The sequence below is a fragment of the Antechinus flavipes genome, chromosome 5 (assembly GCF_016432865.1).
Source record: "Antechinus flavipes isolate AdamAnt ecotype Samford, QLD, Australia chromosome 5, AdamAnt_v2, whole genome shotgun sequence".
Classification (NCBI taxonomy): Eukaryota; Metazoa; Chordata; class Mammalia; order Dasyuromorphia; family Dasyuridae; genus Antechinus; species Antechinus flavipes.
This window is the reverse complement of record NC_067402.1, coordinates 79,009,267-79,032,780: the sequence shown is the minus strand read 5'-3', so window position 1 is coordinate 79,032,780 and position 23,514 is coordinate 79,009,267. Positions and strand designations below refer to the sequence as shown.

Sequence of the window (23,514 nt, the reverse complement as noted above, 5' to 3'; positions counted from 1 at the left end):
CTGCCTAGAAATAATAATGCAGTCTGCAGTGCTACTTCAAGGTCAAGGACAAGCAATGTATAAGAATTTTATTCCCTAATACTAGTATGTGGCCCACTAAACACCCTTCATATTTCAATCAGCAATCATAGATCACTTCAAGAGAAATGACAATTAGCTCCCTAATCAAAATTTACTGTCACCGTCTAAGAAAAAAGATTATATAGCAAAAATCTATACGAAAACAATTCAATTTTGCCTTTTTTCTGATGATGGCTTAATTCTAGAAAATCTGCCTTTGACATTCTTTTAAAAGTTAGCTAGAATAGTTTAAAAAATGGTAGTCCTAAAATTTTCTAGTTATTCTCTTTTTGTCTAATTGCTTTTTATCAATTTTGATTATTTGGAGAGTCGGGGGGGCAAGGGAATAATAAACATTTACTCTATATTTATTTTATATTTAGCATCCACAAACTACAGAAAGTAGAGTGAGTAAATAGCTGTATATAGGGTCTGAAATATCAAGAATTAATTTTCTCAAATAGATTTAATTCACTATTAGTTTGCTTATGCCAGAGAAATTCAAGTGTCAAAGAATCAGTGTTCAGAGCTGGAAAGGTCTTCAGTAATTAATTCTACAGCATTTTAAAGATGAGGAAAACTGAGGCTCCAAGAAGTCTGGTGATTGGCCAAAGGTCAGTCATACAGCTGATCAAATGTACTAACTCCAAGGCAAGCAGTGCTCTTTCTACTACACTCTGCGGTCCTTTCACAAACTGCTCAAAGTGAACAAAAGTGGGGAAAACGAGGGACTATTTTGCTCGAAATTACCTGGCATGCCAATAATCCTAACTAATTCTCCTCCTGTGGTTCAAACTTACATTTCTTTTTTGATCCTTGCATTTTTCTCTCACAAAGCATAAGTTTGACTATGTCACACAAAAAGCTTAAGTATCTCCAAAACAAAATACAAAATGCCCTGCTTAGTACGTAAATACTTTCACGATATACTTCCAATTTATATTTTATATCCCAGGTTCTTTTTTAAGAATAGTATTAAATTTGTGTCAATTACATATAAAAAGTTTTCAACTTTGATTTTTATAAGATATTGTGTTCCATAATTTTTCTTTCCATTCCTCTGCTCCTTGTCCCCAAGGCTGCAAGCAATCTGATATAGTCATACAGGGGTAATCATATTAAACATATCTCCACATTAGTCACATAAAAGAATCACAATAAAAGAGAAAACACACACACACACACACACACACACACACACACACACACACACACACACACACACACACACAAAGCCAAAGTAGTATGCTTCAATTTGCAGTCAGACTACATAATTCTTTCTTTGGATGTGGACAGCATTTTCTATCATAGGTCTTTTGGAATTAGGTATCCCAGTTTTATCACAATTCCTCCAACATTTATCATGTTCTTTTTCTGTCATCTTAACCAATCTGAAAAGCATGAGCTGGTACTTCCTGTTTTAATGTGCATTTCTCTAATGAATAGTTAGAGCATTTTTTCATATAACTATAGATAGCCCCAATTTCTTCATCTGAAAACTGCCTGTTCATTATTTATCAAGTGGGGAAGGACTCGCATTCTTAACAAACTTGATTCAGTTTTCTATATAGTTGAAAAAAGCCTTTATCAGAAACACTAGCAATAAAAATTGTTTCCTAGCTTTTAGCGCTTTTGTAATCTTTGCATTGCCTTTTTTTTGGTACAGTCTTTTTTAAAAAAATATATTTGTATTTCATATTTTATCTTATTTGTTCATAATATATTCCTTTGTTCAAGAGAGCTGATAGGAAAAGTATTCCTTGCTCTCCTAACCGACCTATAGTATCATCTTTTATTTTGATCTTATTGGTATAGAATGTAAGACGTTGGTCTATGTCTAGTTACTGCCATATTATTTTTCAGTTTTCCCCAGAAATTTTTATTTAATTAAAAAAAGTGAGTTCTTTTCCCAGAAGCTAAAGCTTTGGCTTAACCAAACACTAGACAACTAGAGTCATTGGCTATTATATGTACTGTTGTGAGCCAAATCTATTCCACTGATCCTTGACTCTTCTTTCTTAGATAGTACTAAATAATTTTGCTATCTCCCACTTTATAATATAATTTTAGATCTGGTATGGCTAGGCTATTTTGCTTTGCATTTTTTCTTCTTCCAGATAGCTTGGTAGCTTGCTTTGGCAGTGAAGTAGTAAATTCATTTAGGTAGAATTGTCATTTTTATTACATTAGCTCCAATTATTTAATATGACTTTATTTGTGTGAAAAGTGTTTTTTAATTATGTTCATGTTATTCCTAGGTCTGTTTTAGAAGGTATACTCTCAAATATTTCATATTGTTTACAACTATTTTAAATGGAATTTTTCTTTCTATCTCTTGCTGCTGGCATTTGTTAGCAATATGTAGAAATGCTGCTATTTTATGTGGATTTATTTTATATCCTGAAAATTTGGTGAAATTATTATTTTTTAAATTTAATTTTATTTTTGCTAAGGCAACTGGAGTTAAATGACTTGCCCAAGGTCACACAACTAGGAAGTGTTAAATGTCTGAGACCAAATTTGAACTTAGATCCTCCTGACTTCTGGGCTGGTGCTCTACCCACTGCACCAGCTACTGTCCTGGTAAAATTATTTCAAGTAATTTTTAGTCGACTTTCTAAGATTTTCTAAGTATACCATTATATCTGCAAAGAGTAATAGTTTTGTTTCCCCATTGCTTAGTCTAATTCCTCCACTTTCTTTTTTTCTCTTATTGCTAAAGCTAACACCTTTAGAAAAATATTAAATAACTGCAGGTAATAATGTCTCCCCTGATCTTAATGGGAAAACTTCTAAATTATCCCCAATACGTATAACGTCCGCTGGTGGTTTTAGACAGAAAATACTCATCATTTTAAGAAAATTCCCATGCTCTCTAGCTAGTGTTTTAAATTAGGCATGAATTTTGTATTTTGTCAAAAGTTTTTTCTGCATCTATTATTAAGTTCAATTATGCTGTTTTCATAACAGAATATTGAACAAGCACTGCATTCCTGGTATAAATCCTACTTGGTCACTGTGTATTGTTATCCTGTGATAAACTACTATAATATTTTTGCTAATACTTTATTTAACATATTTTGCATCAATAGGAACCAATTTGCAATCAACAGGAAAACTGTTGTACAATTTTCTCTCTCTGGCTCTTCTTGCTTTAGGTAGCAGCACCGTATTTGTCATAATTTGGAAGGATTCCTTCGCCTATTTTTCCAAATAGTTTTATATGGTATTAGAATTAATGGTTGTTTAAATGTTTGGTAGAATTCACTTGTAAATCCACCTGGCCCTGCAGATTTTTTCCTAACAAGTTCAATGATGACTTGTTCAATTTCTTTTTCTAAAATGGGCCGATGCCACAGGTTTTTAAGCAGAGATCCAGGAATTTGTATTTTTAATATTCTGATAATTGTATTTCAATATAATTGGTTCATTTCATAATTCTTTATATTTTCTTACGCATTTAAAAACATTACTTTGAGAAAGGTTTGAGAAGCTTCACCAACTTAACAAAGAAGTTCATGAAATCGAAATGGTTAAGAATCCCTGTTTTAGGATATCACATTAATATCTTTTAATATACTCTTCAATAATAACATCGATCTATTTGTTGTACCTCCTATAAAAAATCCATTGTCCATCTTCTGTGTCTTAGCTCAAGGTGTCCCTAACACCCACAATGTTCCTCAAATTCATTCATATTTTTGGACATTCCTGAACAGTCAATCAATAAGCATTTATTAGTTATTTAGTGCATGTTAAGCACAGTACTAGAAATATAAATATAAGCAGAAAGGATGGTCTAAGAGAATTTACATTCTAATAGGTAAGGACACGTAAGAGGGAGCTGAAAAGCTTGTGCTGAGAGTCTGGGGGAAGGAAAAAGGATGGGTATACAGATGAAGATAGCCTTCAGTATGAGATAAAATATTGTGGAGATGACTCAGAAGTGCATGCTGAAGAAGCAGGAAAGTTCCTACTTCTCCTCAAAGCTCAGCTCAAGTGCTCCTTCTTATCAAAGTTTGTTAGTACTTTTTCCATTCCCAAATTACTTCTCTAAATACATGCTGCTTCCAACAAACTGCATGTAAATTCTAAAGCACCAAATGGAATCAAAAAAGGACTCATTTTTTTGAGTTTATATTCAGACTCAGACATTTTATTGGCTGTGTGACTCTGGGCAATCTCTAAATCTCATTTGCCTCAGTTTCTGCATATGTAAAATGAATTGGTCAAGGAAATGGCAAACCACTTCAGTGTCTCTGCCAAGAAAATCCCCAATGGAAACATGGACAAGTCAGACATAACACCAAGCAACCACAAAGAGACCATCAAGAGTTCTTGAACAAAGAGATGGCATATTTGTGGGTGCTAGCAAAATAAAGGGTATGATCATCTTTGTGTGTGGCTAATATAGAATGAGAAGTGAGGTAACTGGAAGTGAGCAAATTGAAGAACTAAGTGGGTAGAGCATTTGAAGGAGAAGCAATCTGTATTTTGATGTCCATTAAGTATGCTTATTGAAGCCTACTCTCCAGATGATAAGGTTAGTAACATTCACTAAATGCAGTGCTAAGTGCTTTATAAATATTATCTCATTTGATCCTCCCAACAGCCCCATGAGAAAGATGCTATTATTACTGCCATTTTACAGCTGAGAAAACTCAGGCACACAAAGATTAAATGACTACCCACAGTTATACAGTTAATAAGTGTTTGAGGCAGAACTCAAACTCAGGTCATTCTGATACCAGGCCAAGCACTCTATTCGCTGTCACCTAAGTGCCTTGAGTTTTCAATATAATCTAGACCTCCATGACTCCATTAATACTGTTGTTTGGAAAAGCCTAGAAATAGGTCAAGATAGCAGAATAAAGGCAGGATCTCACCTGAGCTTTTCTCCAAAAGCCCTCCAAATACAGTGACTCAAATTCTAGAGCAGAAACCGCAAAAAGACAGAGGAAAACATTTTTCCAACCCAAAATAACTTAGAAGATCAGCAAGAAAGATCTGTTGCACCAAAGTGAGAAAAGAAGCCACACCAGCACAAGCCAGGCCCCAGCAAATCAACAGCAGGCCCTGGGTCAACTGCATCAGTAGCAGTACCAGTGGCTTCCAACAGTAAAGGGATCAGACTCCAGATCTGAAGATTTATACGGGTCCTCTTTGCTAGCACTGTTGCTCTGCCTATACTTAGATATGGGTCACAGTCAGAACAAAGAAACCTGGTCACAGTCCCAGAGTTGAAAAGAGTACTTGTGGTTATTCACAGGAGAATAGCAAACATACCTGTCCTTAGGTCATACAACCCTGGAAGAGCCAAAAACTTACAATTCTCTACAATTACCTCGGAAAACAGCTATATCTGAAGCTTGGGGTAGTAATTCCTCCACTTGGGAAGCAAAGTCTCTCTTTACCACAGAGTTTAAAGAAATAGACTGCAAAAACAAGCAAAAATTCCAGAAAGATATGGTGACATAGAAGATCAAAACACACTCAGAAGAAGGTAACAAAATCAAAATTCCTGCATTCAAAGCCTCGAAGAAAAATATAAATTGAGCTCAGGTCATGGAAGAACTCAAAAATGGTTTCAAAAATCAAGCAAGAGAACTAGAGAAAAAAATTGGGAAGAAAAATGAGAATGATGGAAGAAAATCATGGAAAAAGTCAATAGTTTAGTAAAGAAGGTACCAAAAAGTACTGAAAAAAATAGCATCTTGAAAAACAAACCAAGTCAAATGGTTTAGGAGCACAAAAATCTACTGAAGAGAAAAATGCCTTGAAACGCAGAACAGTCCAAATGAAAAAGGAGACATAAAAATTCAATCAAAAGAACTACAAAAGTAGAATTGGTCAAATGAAAAAGGAACTCTCACAATAATTCCTTAAAAGTTAGAATTGGGCAAATGGAACCTGATGACTTTGAGACATCCAAGAAACAATCAAAACAAAAATTTGAAAATACAAGAAAATGTGACATATTTCATTGGAAAAACAACTGACTTGAAAAAAAAAATCCAGCAGAGATAAATTATTTTTTGTTAAAAGGTTAGACATCATCTTTCAAGAAATTATTAAGGATGCTAAGTGAAATGAGCAGAACCAGGAGATCATTATACACTTCGACAATGATATTGTATGAGGATGTATTCTGATGGAAGTAGATTTCTTTGACAAAGAGACCTAACTGAGTTTCAATTGATAAATGATGGACAGAAGCAGCTACACCCAAAGAACAATGGGAAACGAATGTGAACTCTTTGCATTTTTGTTTTTCTTCCTGGGTTATTTTTACCTTCTGAATCCAATTCTCCCTGTACAACAAGAGAACTGTTAGGTTCTGCACACATATACTGTATCTAGGATATACTGCAACATATCTAACAAATATAGGACTGCTTGCCATCTAGGGGAAGGGGTGGAGGGAGAGAGGGGAAAAATCAGAACAGAAGCGAGTGCAAGGGATAATGTTGTAAAAAAAATTACCCTGGTATGGATTCTGTCAATATAAAGTTATTATTAAATAAAATAAAATTAAAAAAATTATCAAGGAATACAGGCCTGATATTCTAGAAACAGGAAAAAATAGAAATTAAAACACTCTATCACCTCCTGAAAGAGATCTCAAAATGAAAACTTCTAGAAACAGTATAATCAAATTCCAGACCTCTCAGATCAAAGAGAAAATACTGCAAGCAGTTCAAAAGAAGCAATTCAAATATTGTGGCTTCACAGTCATCAGATTTAGCTACTTTAAAGATCAAAGGGTTTTGAATACAACTATTAAAAGTGAAAGAGCTAGGATTATAACCAAAAATCACCTATCCAACAAAACTAAGTATAATACTTCAAAGGGAAAAAATGGCTATTCAATGCAATAGAAGAATTTGGATCATTCCTGAAGAAAAAACTAGACATAAACAGGAAAATAAATAAACTAAATGCAAAAGAAGCATGAAAGTGTGAGCATTAAAGACCAATCAATGAGAAGAAAGACTTTGGGAGCAGATGACCAACATGTAAGTGAATAATTTTTCTCTTTCTTCAGAACTTCACCACCTTCTTTCTACACAAACTCCCTGGATATGTATGTCTCTATAAGAGTTGACTCATATGCCACTTCCAAGAGGAAACTTTTCACATTCTACCAGCTGTTTGTGTTCTCTCATTTTTCTTCATTGCCTAATGTATATATTCTTACCTGTTTACATGATTTATCATCCCAAAGCAGAAACTACATTTGTTTGCTTTTTTTTGGACTGGTGTGCTTACAAACAAAGCATATTCAACATTAAATTCTTGACTGGAGTCTTAGGTTGGAATGGACAGATGGCTTATGGAAACATGTCAAGAAATCTGGAATAGTATTCAGGATTTTCCACTGACTCAACCATGGAACAACTGAGATATACTGAGTAAAACGTTTTACCTCATTTGTATTCCATATTACTGTTGCTATAAAGAGTCTAAACTATACACTGATACATTGTTGGTGGAATTGTGAACACAGCCAGCCATTCTGGAGAGCAATTTGGAACTAAGCTCAAAAAGTTATCAAATTGTGCATACCCTGTGATTCAGCAGTGTTTCTACGGGGCTTATACCCCAAGGAGATACTAAAGAAGGGAAAGGGACCTGTATGTGCCAAAATGTTTGTGGCAGCCCTGTTTGTAGTGGCTAGAAGCTGGAAAATGAATGAATGCCCATCAATTGGAGAATGGTTGAGTAAATTGTGGTATATGAACGTTGTGGAATATTATTGTTCTGTATATGACCAGCAGGATGAATACAGAGAGGACTGGCGAGACTTACATGAACTGATGATAAGTGAAATGAGCAGAACCAGGAGATCATTATATACCTCAACAATGATACAGTTTGAGGATGTATTCTGATGAAAGTGGATCTCTTCGATAAAGAGAGCTAATTCAGTTTCAATTGATCAAAGATGGACAGAAGCAGCTCCACCCAAAGAAAGAACACTGGGAAATGAATATAAACTGCTTGCATTTTTGTTTTTCTTCCCGGGTTATTTATACCTTCTGAATCCAATTCTCCCTGTGCAACAAGAAAACTGTTAGGTTCTGCACACATATATTGTATCTAGGATATACTGTAACCTATTCAACATGTAAAGGACTGCTTGCCCATCTGGGGGAGGGGAAAAAATCGGGAACAGAAGTGAATGCAAGGGATAATGCTGTAAAAAATTACCCTAGCATGGATTCTATCAATAAAAAGTTATTTAAAAAAAAAAAAGAGTCTAAACTATATAAAATACCTCTAAAGTCCTTTTGAGCCAAATTTATTTTGAGTAAGGAGTCAAAATGTGATGTTAAAATGTCTAACATGCAAAATGTGTCTATATTTATACCTAATATTCTCCATTTAAATTAGTATTTAATTTGAAAATATTTACATATGTGTATATATATGTATGTTATCACACAAAGCACAAAATATAAATATGCAATGCTAAAAATATTTTCCACTAAATAGTTCCTTAAGGATTCCTTTTTCCTCTTCATTTATACTTTTTTGATCTGTTTTCTTTCACTACATGACTAATATGGAAATATTTGCATGATCACACATGTACATATAAAAAACAAAATTTCTCACTGGAATGGTGAGGGGAAGGAAGAAAACAGAATTTAGTACTTAAGTTTTTCTTAATTGTTAAAAAAAATTGTTTTTACATACATTTGTAGGGGAAAATATTTCTTTAAATTAAGACATAGGGGCTAATAATGAAGTATCACTAAGTGGCTATAAACCTTGAGTCATTTTTTAAAAAGATTCTCATACCAGAAATAGTACTTCAAATTTTTAGACAACGTGCATTAGAATTTTTTTTTTTTTTTTGGAAAACTGGCAAAGTCTTAAATTATTCCCAGCTGTGAGCTTCACAGATAAACAAAAATTTTCTATTCACTAATGTGTTAGACTTCTGGATTTAAAAAAAAAAAAAATGCAGATTAGTCATCTGTGTCACAATACTAATATCATTTAAACATATAAGATTTTTTGGATTAAATACTTTAAACTGTAGAGAATATATCATCCTTATAGTTTAGGAATATAAAAAGCTGATATAGCGCATAGTAATGACAATCATAACTGATAATTTCCTTTAACTTTCGACTCAAAACTTTACTTTTAAAGTAAAAATCAAAATGTAGAGATTACTTGGGAAAAGTAGGTAGCAGCAAAGAATCATAACTTTGTATGGGTCGATATTAGGAAAAACAATAAAGCAATGTTGTAATGTCAACTAGCTAAGTACAAATTTTTTAAAAATATCCTGGAATTTGTTAGGTTACTGACTCTAAAAATAACTAAATCATTTAAAAAGACTTACCAATTCTTCACTTCTCTCTTGCCATCCCCAAATACCACTATCCTCTGGTATCAACTGTTGATATGGGTAGCTTTCCACTGAAAATGATGCAATATCTAAGTCTTTTGGCTTATTTTGTAACTTGTCATTTATATCTTCCATTATATCTTTAGGGACTGAATTTGCCCATTGGTAGTCCATTTGGCAAGCACCACAACCATTAATAAGTCTAGTAGAAAATATTTGATTTGTCATCCCTTCAGATTGGTAATAAGAAAGTTCATTTAAGAAATGGAAATTCAATTCATCCTGGAAATCTACTTTAAAGGGACTTTCTGACACATTCAATTTATCTTCCATAAGATGAAGGGCATTTTCATCAAGAGGTACTGTTTCTTTGCCATCAATAGAATTGACAGGAACTGCTTGAGTTATGGCAAATGACGGAGTAGCTGCATACTTATCCATTTGAGTTGGGTCAACTTCACCCAGTGTTTTCTTGTCACTAGACTTCAATTTTTCATGTGTTGACTTGTAATTTTCTACTTCATTTTCTTTGGTACTTAAAACATATTTTCTAATTTGCAGTTCAGGATTTCTTTCTTCTAAATGGTAAACCTGGCAGTCATTTGTTTCATAAGCATCTAATGAATCATTACCACTAAGATCAACAGCCTCTTTTTTTGCACATTGTCTTCCTTTATTTTTTTCATTATAAAATCCTGGTTTACTTAAACTTGAGTTATAGATGCCAGAATTATCATTAGCTCCTTTCATGGTTCTAGAATAAACTTGTTTTAGTTGTGGATGTTCACTACTTTTCAGGTTGCACTCTTCAACTTTTGGCTGAGTAACACTTGAATTAGAACACTGAAATGAACATGGCAATAAGCTGGGAGATTCTATTTTATACTTACTAGACATTTTCTGAGTTTCAGAGTTGTTTTTCATTTGATTATTTTTTTTTACTTCAGAAACTTTAAACCTTTCAGGCCTATCATGAGAAACCAAAAGAACACTTTGACTGGGCAATAAATTTTCCTTACAAATTACTATATTTGCTTCTTGATTAAAGATAGTTTCAAAATCTGACTCAAAACTTTCTGTCTCACAATTATTACCTTCACTATGGATTATTTCAGATAGGTCATTTAAAGGACCTGTTTCACCTTCAGTTACTCTGAAATGATCATCTTCAGTCTTGGGCAATATATGAAATAACATCAAGTCTATTTTATTATCAGGGCAAACTAAGAGAGATAAAGGGGAAACACAGCTTTTGCTTCCAGAACTGGAAGACTGGAGGCAACTTTTATTTTTACTTTCAAGTACTTCTTCTGAGAGAGAAGGTATTGGGTTCTTTGGTCCTTGGTCTACTTCATATTTGTTTCTATCATATAATTCACAAATTAAGGTCTCTCTGGTTTGTGTTAATGATTTGCTTATATTTATATCAGTAGATAAATGCATCTGATTTAAGAGTTTAGACTCAATGTCATCATTAGCATGATTTTCATCTTTTAAAATATTTACTTCATTTTTAAGCTGGGAATGAGTCTCAGATCTCAAAAGCAAATCAGTGTTCTCAAGGTGTAATTTTTCCTTTTTCAAGCTACATTCATCTAAGATGTTCTCACTAGTGTCTAAAATGTAAGAAGATTCACTGTGATTGTCATCAGAATTACACACTACATCTTTTGTATCATAGAGAATCTGAAGGAATTTATTTTGAGAATTCTCAAAATTGGTTAACTGATTTGCATTTAGATGAAGTTCACCTGGACTTTCAGAAAAAAAGTCTTCTATTCTACTAGATTCTAGTTCATCTTTACCTCTACTATCACTTGAGGTTTTCTTCAGATAACTATTTTCCACTTCACTTCTGGAATTTAAGTTCTGACATACACTAATAGTTGAAGCATCACATTCAACATCAATTTTACTATCTCCACTGTCTTTGAGCAAATTAACAGAAGAATTGTCCAAATGATTTAATTTCTCTAAAATAGAGATATCTTTTTCTTCTTGATCAACACATCCATCTTTTAATAAATCACCATCTCTGGCATAATTATGTAATGAATTGCTCTGTTTATGCTCTTTAGGAAATTCAGCATTTGCTTTTAACTTTAAATTATCATCTGACATGCTAGAAATATCTTCCAATGTATGCATTGGATCATTTTCAGTAAGTAGGTCAGTAATACACTTACTTTCCTCATTAGAAACTTTCTTTACTTGCGTTGAAGGTAAGATTTCACACTGGGATGATTCTTCCTGTTGTCTGTTTAACTTAGCTCCCCCTTGTACAGCATGCCAGACTAAAAATTCTTTCTCAGTATCTAGAGGCCATGCCATGGTACACATTCCCTCACCGGTAACAGCTGAATGGTTTTCATCTGTTGCAGTTTCTCCACACACATTAGGAGAAATCTCTTCTTCCATTTTTAGACAGTCAGAATCAATAACGCAAATACTATAAAATTCATTTTCTCTTGAATTACTATTTTGTTTGTGATCAATGTAAGTTGGTTTTTCATCTGTTTGTCCCTCAGAGACACCTAAAGTTTTGTTGTTCTCATTATTACTGCTGATTTGGACATTTGCCACTATTTCTCTTTCTGATAATGAGTCTTTACAAGTTACTGGGTAATATTCCTGATGGCTTGTATTTAAAAAAACCTCTTCCCGTAACTTTTGGTCTGAAAGCACTGATGCATATGAAAAAGAAATATTGCCTTGAGAATTCATATCTTCAAATATGTTAAGTTTATTTCCATTATCAATCAAGTAGGCATTAGTAACAGGCTCGTCAGCTTTTTTCCTTTCATTTTTCTCTAAATTTTCATATCTATTTAAGACTTTATGTACCAAATTTAATGAAGGAATAAAATTAAATGAATTGCTAGTGTTACAAGGCACTTCATGTTCAGTTTCTGAAATATGAAAAGAAGGAAACTTCACTTTTTTAGCCCAAAACAAATCTGGCTCTTTCTTTCTAGCCGTTGTCCCATTGGCTCTATTTTCTACTTTGTGTAGTTCCTTACCTTCCACAGTATCGAATAGTGAAGATAAAGTTTTACTTATCCTGTTTTCCGGTACTTCTGCCTCCTCCGATTTTCCTAAAAGGCCAGTTTTTTCATTGTTATTGCTGTTGTTTAATTCTTTGCTGAAGCAGCAACCCATGTTGAAAAGTTCAAAATATAATCATATTAAAAGTTCCTCTTCATTTCAGAACCTCCAAATGTACCTCAACTAGCTTTCTATAGCTACTGAAGAAAAGCCAACACCCAGAAACCAAAAATAGCACTGTGTGAGACACTCACATGTTACTGTCACTCAAATCCTAACTACAACAGATTCGTATTTAATGTTTTCAAAAGTTATGCCATACATACATATTCTTAAAACTTAAAAACTATTCCTAAAAGTCAAAGTAGTCAATTTTTTGTTCCCCATACAGTATGCATTATTAATAATATTTATAATATTTATAAATGCTGCAGATACTACATTTACTACACACACACACACACACACACACACACACACACACACACACACATCATTATTAAAACTATTGAACATATTCAATACTATGTAACAATCCAAGCTCCCTTAGAAATAATAACCTCTAAAATTCCACTGGAAAATAAAAACCATTATAAAAAACTTCAATATATTAATTTAGATTAAAGCAAAGGTTATGAAATCAAAGACACACACACACACACACAAAATAAAATAACAAGTTCTCTAATGACCAACAAGAGAACTGATGTACACAATTTTCACTGTAGGGACTGCAAATTTTTTACTGATCTTAAGCATTTTACAAAGCAGAAAAATCAGCACTTGGTCATTAGGACTAATGAATCACCTACTGAATAACAGATTTATCAAGTCCTTTTTCAAATTAATGTCACATAAATTCAACTACTTTAAGCAATTTTCCCATTTTTATTTTTGTTCAATTTAGAACCCTTCCAAATGATCCTTTCAAAGTCCCTTGAAATTATATCTATTCTTCAAAGCCTACCTCAATGCCATTACCTTTCCATTCATTCCTTGCTTGCTACTTCTAAAAGACATGTGATCTCTCTCTTCTCTTGACTCTCATATCACTTTGTACCTTTAATTAAAACATCATTTCCCCTCCTATTACTAAATTGTGTATTTGTCTTATTTCTTCCTCATAAGAAGAAATTTTATTCATACCATGACCATCAACCTTATCATCATCTCCCCTCTGATTTTGAAAGGAAATGGCTTTGGGATAATAAGCATTACTTCCAGATCAGTGTCCTCAACCACCTTGCTGGAAATGACACTTACAGATTTTCAGCCTGGCAAACATTCTGGAAGGAACTATAACTCTAGCTACTTATGACTCAGACAGGGAATTTCTTGCTATCAAAATTCTTACCAACATTATCAGAAACTAAAATGACTTTATCAATGAAAATTAGATTGAAGCAATATTACTTTTTGCTTTGTTGCTGTACCCTACATACCATGGGAATTCTAAACCAGTGCCTTGTAGTTAAACTCTTATAATGCTGCCTTCAATGTGAAAGCATTTTTATCTCTTAGTACTTAGCACTATTTTTTTTGCAAATAGTCATAAATGTTTTACTTCTTTCTTCCATTCATTTGTACTTATATCTTCTCTATTAATCAGTATAGACCTCAGAGAATAGACATCTAAATACTATGCTAGAATGAATATTTTTAATTAATATACTTCTATATTTGCCCTTCCCAGGAGGCCATTCCTTATATTTAGGAGAATAAAAGCCTTCTGAAGTTAATAAAAAACACTTGAAAAATTAAATGATATCATATACAGTGTTTCAGACTCAAACCCCATAAATCTGCAAAGAAAGGGGGAGACAGAGACTTTCTCCTATCACTTCCCTGGGCCAAAACTTGGTTATTACAGTTTCACAGCATTAGTTTCAAGTGTTTTCTTGTTTTTCCTTTTGCTCAATATTAGTTAATATTTATTTTTTCTTCTTGGTTCTATGGCACATTACATCAGTTTATTTGTCTTCCCTTATTTATTGCTTCTTGTTGCAGTATTATTTCATTATTCATAAACTTTTGTTTAGTCATTTTCCAATCAATCAACTGAGCCATCACCTTTGTTTCCAATTATTTGTTGTGACAGGGTATGCTGAAATAAATAATTTGAAGTATATAAGATCATGCTTTTTGTGACATGCCTAATGGTAGGATCAAATAAAGATTACAGACATTTCAGATATTCATAACCAGTTGCTTTCCAGAATGGTCGAATCAAATCACAATACAATATTATTTTCATTTTGTATCATCTTTATCAGGTAAAATCTGAGTTGTTTTGATTGTACGTACTTCTCTTACTATTGGCTATTTTGTATGGTTTTTATTTAACTATTATTAATAATATCAATTTTACAATTCCTTTTTAAGAAGTTTATTCACATTCTTTGATCACTTGTAAAATAGCTTTTGATTTTATATTAGTACTACTTCCATATGTATTTCATATACACAAGGACATATGATACAATTCTTATCAGAAAGTTGATGCAAAAATTCCCCTGAATCAATTTCTTAGTTTCTTACCCTATGTGTTAATTTTTATCCTTGCTACAACTTTATGGTGATGAGTAGTATAAATTATATATTTTTATAGATGAAGAAACAAAGTAACGACCAGTATAATGGTACAGTTAGAAACTAATATTAATTTAAGAGGAAAATTCTTATAACCATATTTATCTACTTATATATTCACTGTAATCCTTATACCAGCACATCAAAACAGCTTTTACACCAATGGAACAAATAAGACATTCTAGGGCTTTTTAAAAATCAATAGCAGTGCCCATCAATTGGAGAATGGCTGGGTAAATTGTGGTATATGAATGTTATGGAATATTATTGTTCTGTAAGAAATGACCAGCAGGATGAATACAGAGAGGACTGGCGAGACTTACATGAACTGATGCTAAGTGAAATGAGCAGAACCAGGAGATCATTATACACTTCGACAACGATATTGTATGAGGACATATTTTGATGGAAGTGGATTTCTCTGACAAAGAGACCTGAGTTTCAATTGATAAATGACGGACAAAAGCAGCTACACCCAAAGAAAGAACACTGGGAAACGAATGTAAACTATCTGCATTTTTGTTTTTCTTCCCGGGTTATTTATACCTTCTGAATCCAATTCTCCCTGCGCAACAAGAGAACTGTTCGGTTCTGCAAACATATATTGTATCTAGGATATACTGCAACATATCCAACATATAAAGGACTGCTTGCCATCTAGGGGAGGGGGTGGAGGGAAGGAGGGGGAAAAAAATCGGAACAGAAACGAGTGTCAATATAATGTAAGTCAAATCTCCACCTTGTACCATCCATCAATTGAAAGTTGTCAAGAATTCTTCACTTGGGTTTTAATTTTAGATTTTGAAAGCACTATGACAGAGTACAGTTCTAGGTTCTTAAGAGTTACATGCTTTTTTTGGTCCATGAATGAGAAAACAAAAGCAAAAAACCACAGCAGATACATTAGAATTCAGCCCAAAACATATGAAAGATAATCCTACTTCTAGACTCATATCTTCTTTTTAACTTTTTATGTCTTAAAATCTTGGTTTAAATGAAATAATGACTAATATTTTTGATTCATGGTAGTTTATTGATGCTGGAAATTAGGATATTTTATAAACTATAAGAATATATGATTTTGACCCTGTTCCTCTTATTTTTATATATTCACAATCAACAAACATTTATTACATATCTACATGGAACCTTTGGGAAAAAAGACCTTCTTTCTAGAAAATAGTTTTGTATGAACAAACTGTCTTTAATAATTCTGATACATAGAACTGTGGAGTTCTTGTTCTTCTTTAAAATAATGGTTATCTCTGGGAGAGCAGGTTTCTAGGGGAGGTTTCCTGGAGGCAGCCTTAGTTTCAGTTAAGATCAATAATCACTCAAAATTCAGCCAGTTAATAAAAGTTCAGATCTTTTATTGCTTCCTCCAAAATAGCCCGGTTAGCTTAGAGGCCTATCTCTCTGCTTGATTCCAAGAGCTCTTGCAGCTTTGTCCTTTGCTTCTGCCTCTGCTTTCTTCAGCCAGCACAAAGGAGAATCTGTCTTGCCTCCAAAAGAGGGCTCTGTGTCTGTCCCAGTGTGCTCCTCTCCAATCTAATTTAGCTGAACTCTCTTGACTGGCTCACTGAAGCTCTATTTATGCTCCTTCTCTGAGAGAGGGACTGTGCGATACGAGAGAGTGGAATTATGGGTTTCTTCCCAGAGTGCTCTCTGGCCCTAAGATCTTCAAGGGAGGTGTGAATTCACAAAGTAAACCATACTTGTGAACTCCAATAAGTACTTAAATACTTCTTGCTTATATGAGCTCTTTAAAAGTGTGAACACAAGCACTGTATCAATTAGTTCTACTTAGTACCTTGTTTCAGGTTCTGGTCCAAAACATCTCCTTGTAAGAGCAGATCAATGATACTGAACCATGCTAAATTAGATAATTATTGTCTCTATCAACTCTCTAATGATTTAACAATTTGTAAAGATTCCAACATAGAACATTTCTTATTTGGATAAGGTATTGTGTTCCAAGTATGTTGTATTGAAAGAAAGTCTCAGTCAATCATATCAGCATTTACAATAAGTAAATTGTAATTATATTTATTATAATTCAACAGAATATATCTGATACTTATATAATCTTATCTTTTAAAATTAAATGTTTGAAACCATATTAAAGTATTTTAGGAAATAATGACTGACTTTTTTTTTAAAACTACTTAAAAGTATTTCTGAGTTCTTTCTATACACCACTATCTCTAAAGAAAGATGATTTTTTTTGGACATACCTGTAATTTCCAGGGCTTTATAATTATCAATAATCTTTCTGATGATTCTTTGTCCTAGTCATCAGAATAAGATATGATAAGTTATGTATAAATAGTTAATTTTTGCCCTTAAACATAGTATCCTTTGTTATTTTGATAGTTAACTTGTAAACCTGGTGAATTTTTGAAAAATCCCTTCTAAGAAAAGCACCTTAATTTTAATTGGGAAAAACCAAAAGTTCTCCTTCAGGCTCACCAAAATCTCTAATGAAAAATATATAGTACATACTAAAATTTTGCAGTTTTATCAGTGAATTTTCTACAAGCATTCTTATAAGAATTGCACTCTGCTTCATTCAACATTAACCCAGAAACTTCACAATAGAACCTAGTTATAATGTATCTAGGATATGAGGTGGGAGGGGAAGATGGAATGAGGGAGGGTAACATGAAAAGGGATATTGGTCAGAGCAGTCATTCAAGAGATTAGAATTATACCTTCCTGTTTGTAGCATTTTCCTTAAAATGTTTTTTAAAAAATAAAAGCCCAAAAGTCATGTGTCTCAATAAGATTGATGAAATTCAGAAAGAAGTGCTTAACAATGACAGATGGCCAAAGACAATTTTTTTAAATGATGTAAAAATCAGTTACCATAATTAGAAGAACAAAATAATCAAGATCACCTTAACAAAGACTTCATTTACTTTTTACTCCAAGAGAGTAGGCAGCCAAAAGGAGCAGTGATTTAGAATATGAATTTGTCAGTAAAACCCAGGATAATAATGAATTATAAGCAGTATTAGTACATAAAAACAAGGAGAAGCAGTAGGAGGATAAAAACCAATTAAATTAAATCTTTATTGACATGCTCAAGTAAGCAAACTTATCTTAAGGACATTTCTAAATGAAAATGGAAGCATGCTAAAGAAAAGTGAAAAGGTTTCAAAAAAAATTTTATAATAAACATTTTTCATCAGAGGTAGTCACCCCTTGGATTTCCTATGACAGTTAGAGATATGTCACCAGAAGAAGAACCACACTAAAGACAATGAATACAAAAGAAATTAGCAATCACTAGGGCCAACACAGGAACAAGGACTGTATGTTATAAAACCTCTATAACAAATATGTACAATGAAACAAAACAAATTCCCACATTTGAGGTCTATGAAAATATTTCATTCTAAATATTACTTTTCCATACAAATGTGGCCGGTATATTGATTTGAATTTGCAAATCTTTAAGCTATTTTTCTTTAAAATATTATTATTCAATTATTTCTACTCATTTTACTCTAAAAGTCAGAGAGATCTACCTCATTTTCTCTGAAACCATCCAGTACATTTTTTTCATATTCAAAAAATAATGTAATTTGTTAAGGTATACTCAATAACTTCTAATTCTCTATGAGAGAGAGAGAGAGAGAAAGGAAGTGTTTATAAAGTGAGTCACTTCCTTCTTTTCTTTGAGGTATATGACCAATAGTAGTTGAGCTCAGAGTGTTTGTTCTAAATTAGATTGGGGGGACATTCAATTTTATTTTTATAACTCAAATTTGTAAGACTACAACATCATTTCTCTACTAACAGGCAGTTTTCAGATGAATAAATAAAAATTATACAGGCTCTGCAATTAATTTAGGAGTAAATGAATGTTCATATTTCCCTGGGAGCATATACACAACATATTTCATAGCTTTTGTAAAAAAATGCTCTACATTATTACTGATTTTAAAAAATGCAAAGTTTAAACAACTAGGAGATACTACCTTACACCTATCAGATTGACTAACATGACAGACAAGGAAAAAAATAATAAATGCCAGAGGGAATGTGGGAAAATTCGGACACTAATGCACTGTTGGTTCTGAACGGATCCAACCATTCTGGAGAGTAATCTGGAACTGTGTCGAAAGAGTTGTAAAACTGTATAACCTTTGATCCAGAGATACCATTACTATTCCTATTATCACAAAGAAAAAAGAAAATGACCTATTTATTATTTTTAAAAAATGTTTATTGCAGCTTTTTGTGATGGCAAAGGAAACTGAGTTAAGAGCCCATCAATTGGGGAATGGCTGAACAAGCTGTGGTATCTGATTGTGAAACAATATTACTGAGCAATAATTAAGAGCAGGCTAATTTCAGAAAAACCTGAAATGACTTACATTAACTGGCAAAGAGTAAAGGTAACAGAACCAGGAGAACACTGTACACAATAACAACAATATTATAAGATGATCGCTTGATCCATGACAATTCCAAAGGATTCATGATAAAAAACACTATTCATATTCAGAGAACTGATAGAATATGAATGCAGATGAAAGCATACTGCTTTGTACCTTTTTTGTTTCCCCTTTTGGTCCACTTTCGTCCTTAACATGGAAATGTTTACATGAATGTACATGTATAAGCCATATAAAAAATTATTTGCCACTTCAGGAAGAGGAGAAGGGAGGGAGGAAAAGATGAAAGGAGAGAACCAGGGACTCAAAAAAATTTTTTTTAAAGAATGTCAATGATTGTTCTTATATGCTATTGGGAAAAAAGTGGAATTTTTGTGTCCAATCTCTTTTTTGTCCTATTCCCAGTAAGATTTCACTCCTGGGGCTTGGGTGGAGACCAATTCTTGGAAACTTAAGAAGCCTGCACACTTCTCTGATATGCTCCAATCTGAGTAGGTAGATTCAATTTCAATTATTAGTGATGTTTTTGTCAATTCACCCACACAGGTGCAAAAATTTCTAATTATTATATTGCCATTCACTAAAATGGGCAAAATAAAGTTAGAAGCTATGAAATATGCTGTGCATAGGCTTACAGAGAAATGTGAACATTCATTTATTACTAAATTAATTAACTACAGATACATTTTGGGAGGGAAGCAAGAAAGACAATATAGAAGAGAAGACCCAAAGTTCGATTGCTAGGAATATAACTTTTGGTGCTATTTAAAAGAGAAAATATTTTTTACAAAAGGCAATCTCAAAACTTGAACACATCCAGTAGGCAAAGATTAAAGACAAAAATCTTAATATGATGGAAAAGCATAGCAGTGAAGAACAATTAATATAGGAAAAATAAAATATAAAGAGACATTTACAAAATAATGCAAAACAAGTACAGGAGAATCAGAAGAAAAGATCAGACTAACAATTCTACTTAAGAGAATAGTGGACGAGAATGAATAGTCAAAACAGAATCCTAATGAACAATTTAAATGTAAGATATACCCCCCCCCCATGAGTTCGTTAGTACTTTTTAGTACTACAAAAATGAATATTGGAAACTATCTTTACATGCAATTGAGGAAAAAAAAAAAAAAAGATCCCTTAAGTAGTGGATCTCATTAAAGATGGAATGGATTGCCATAATAAACTATGGAATGGTTCCTATCACTTCAAGCATGGTTTATGAAATAGTTTATGAAATATCATAAAACAATATTATCTAACTAGATGGAAGTTTCCAAGACCTTAGGATGTAATTTTTCACTTTTTTTTTTATTTTCCATTTCCTTAAAAAAAAAAAAAAAAAAAAGCCTCAATGAAGGACTACTGAGAATTCCAAGCATAAAAAAAGAGATTTGGGATCAGACAAGATCTAATAGGTTTACACTCCTGAATTATTTAACCTCTGAGATGGCATTCTAGCTCTAATATCCCATACCATTATAAAACATTTATAATAAAGAAAGGAGCAGTTACAAATTACTTCCTTACAAATAAATTCTATATATTCTCTCTATCTATAAGTCTCCCTGGAACAAAACTTCAAAACACAGCTTTAGTCAATTAATTCTAAAATAATTTCAAAAAACATTTGGTAATTACTATAAACTTACTCTATAAAAATACTATATCCTTATTCAGATCCATCTTTCTAAACTTCTAAAACGTCCACAAAGTAATATTTTTTCCATTTGGTCTGACTGTATATTTCAAATAATAGAAATAAAACTTTAAGGAATAATCCATGCTAAACAAGAATCATATAATAGGATATGTTGAATTGTTCTTCACTGCGATATAAGACTATGCTAAAAGAAGAAATAAATTAATTTATAAATTTATAAAGAAATTAATAAAGTGTAAAGAATAAATAAAAAAATTAATGAAACTTCATGTAAAACTTGTTACCAAACTGATACTAAAATGAGGACTTTGAAAGTTATTTAAAGAAAATTAACAATAAATCAGTTCAGCAATGAGATGAACCAAATCAGTTCCAATGGAGCAGTAATGAACTGAACCAGCTACACCCAGTGAAAGAACTCTGGGAGATGACTAAGAACCATTACATTGAATTCCCAATCCCTATATTTTTGCCCACATGCATTTTTGATTTCCTTCACAGGCTAATTGTGCAATATTTCAGAGTCCGATTCTTTTTGTACAGCAAAATAATGGTTTGGACATGTAAACTTATTTTGTATTTAATTTAACATGTATTGGTCATCCTGTCATCTAGGGGAGAGGATAGGGGCAAAGAGGGGAAAAACTGGAAGAAAAGGTTTGACAATTGTCAATGCTATAAAATTACCCATGCATATAACTTGTAAATAAAAAGCTATTAAAAATTATGAAAAAAAAAAAAAGAAATTAGTGCAAATCATGGTTGCTTTTCAGACTTTTCAAAGCATGTTCCCATTTGGATTCACCCACACCCACAACCCCCTACATTTTTATTCTTTAGAGTCTTCCAGAATGGTCATCTTCCAGCTCTTTAAAGTGTTTTATGTATTGTGTAAGTGGGTGTGTTAAACTCAAAACATTACTTAAAAAAAAAAACCTATCACACCATAGCCTGGTGACATTCATACTAAACTAGGGGAGGTAGAGGGAAGAAGGGAAGAGTGTTACAAATGACATTTTAAAATTTTTTCTTTCTTTATGATAGACTATACTGTTGAAATATAATTTTGACTCTGAGAAACTTTCTGTGAATGTTTACACGTAATAAAAGTTACCTGACTCAGTCAGGATTCATCTGGGAAAATATTATTTACCAATATCACTATTATTTGTAAATACTGTCAACAATTTAAAAATTAAGACAAAAATGATATATCCAGTTTAACTTAAACCCCTATTTATGAGGAGAAGGAATTACAATCTATTATTTCAGTATGATAGAAATTGCCCAATGATGAAATTCCCTCTACTAGTAAAAATTTCCAGGCACCTGTAAGTTCTGAAGCAATGAACAATTTAAAGGGCTTAGCAGTATTACAGCTAGTATTCCTGAAAGAACTTGAACCCCACAAGTTGTCCCCCTCTTTTTTAAAGATATTAATGAAATAGCTCTTTTTAAAAATATGTAATTAAATAAGATGAGTGATAAAATATAATATCCTTTTTAAAGAGACCCCAAATGATAAGTTGAATTCCCTTTTAATTTTATTAAAAAAATAAGCTACAAAGGCTTAATGTGAAGGAATTAATTTTTCAGAATATGTAGAAATTCAACACTATATCACTTTTAACTTATGATCCCACAAATGATAATTTATCAAAACATTTTAAAATTAAGTAATCATAATTACTTTGCAGAGAAAATAACGTTTAGATACATAACAAATGCTTTAAATGTCCTTTAAATAGTTAAAATTTCTTATCAAAAGAAATTGAATGTGAGGAAAATTTTTTTCTTCATAAAGTTATTGAGATTGTATAGATTTTGTAAGTTATCGCTTACCTTTCCCTCGTTTGGAAATATTTATTTCTATTTTTTTCCAAATTTCACAAAATTACAATAGCAAAATCTTTCAATGACAAAAAATAAAGTTTGATAGTATCATTATTTCCAAATTTCTATGTACTCTTAACATACTAAAAACTACCACAAAAGGGAAGAAGTTTTAAAAATCAAATTTATTTAAGCTACATAAAGCTTATTATACTTACTAGATGAGAACTGTCTTTGACTTCTTGTACTTGCTGCACCTGCGGTTCAGCCACAACTTTAGTGTCCTGATCAGAAGTCATGAGCTGTCTACTTTATGACTCTTCAGAGAGAACTTTGCTGGTGATCTTCTTGTGCTATAAAGTAGCAAAAAACGAAAACAGTGTAAAAACCTATACATAAAGTTCAGTGTCACCAATTTTTTAAAATGAACTCACTCTGGTAGTACACTAGAGAGTAATATATTTTAGATTACACACAGCAGATTAATGAAGACTTTAAAGTGGTCAGCTTTTGATTTTAAATGCTCTGTGCTTCTTATGTCAGTTTTGTGG

The 23,514-nt window shown here is 32.4% G+C and overlaps 1 protein-coding gene across 4 annotated transcripts in view; it reads right to left on the bottom strand.

Moving 5' to 3' along the window:
• Positions 1-23,514, bottom strand: part of LARP4B (La ribonucleoprotein 4B) — a 197,980-nt gene that overhangs the window by 63,353 nt on the left and 111,113 nt on the right. For all 4 annotated transcript variants that reach the window (XM_052001141.1, XM_052001140.1, XM_052001142.1 and 1 more), the window contains exon 2: positions 23,182-23,316. In XM_052001141.1, coding sequence (XP_051857101.1) covers positions 23,182-23,262 — 81 coding nt within the window. In that variant the 5' untranslated portion in view covers positions 23,263-23,316. The remainder of the gene's footprint in view (positions 1-23,181; positions 23,317-23,514) is intronic.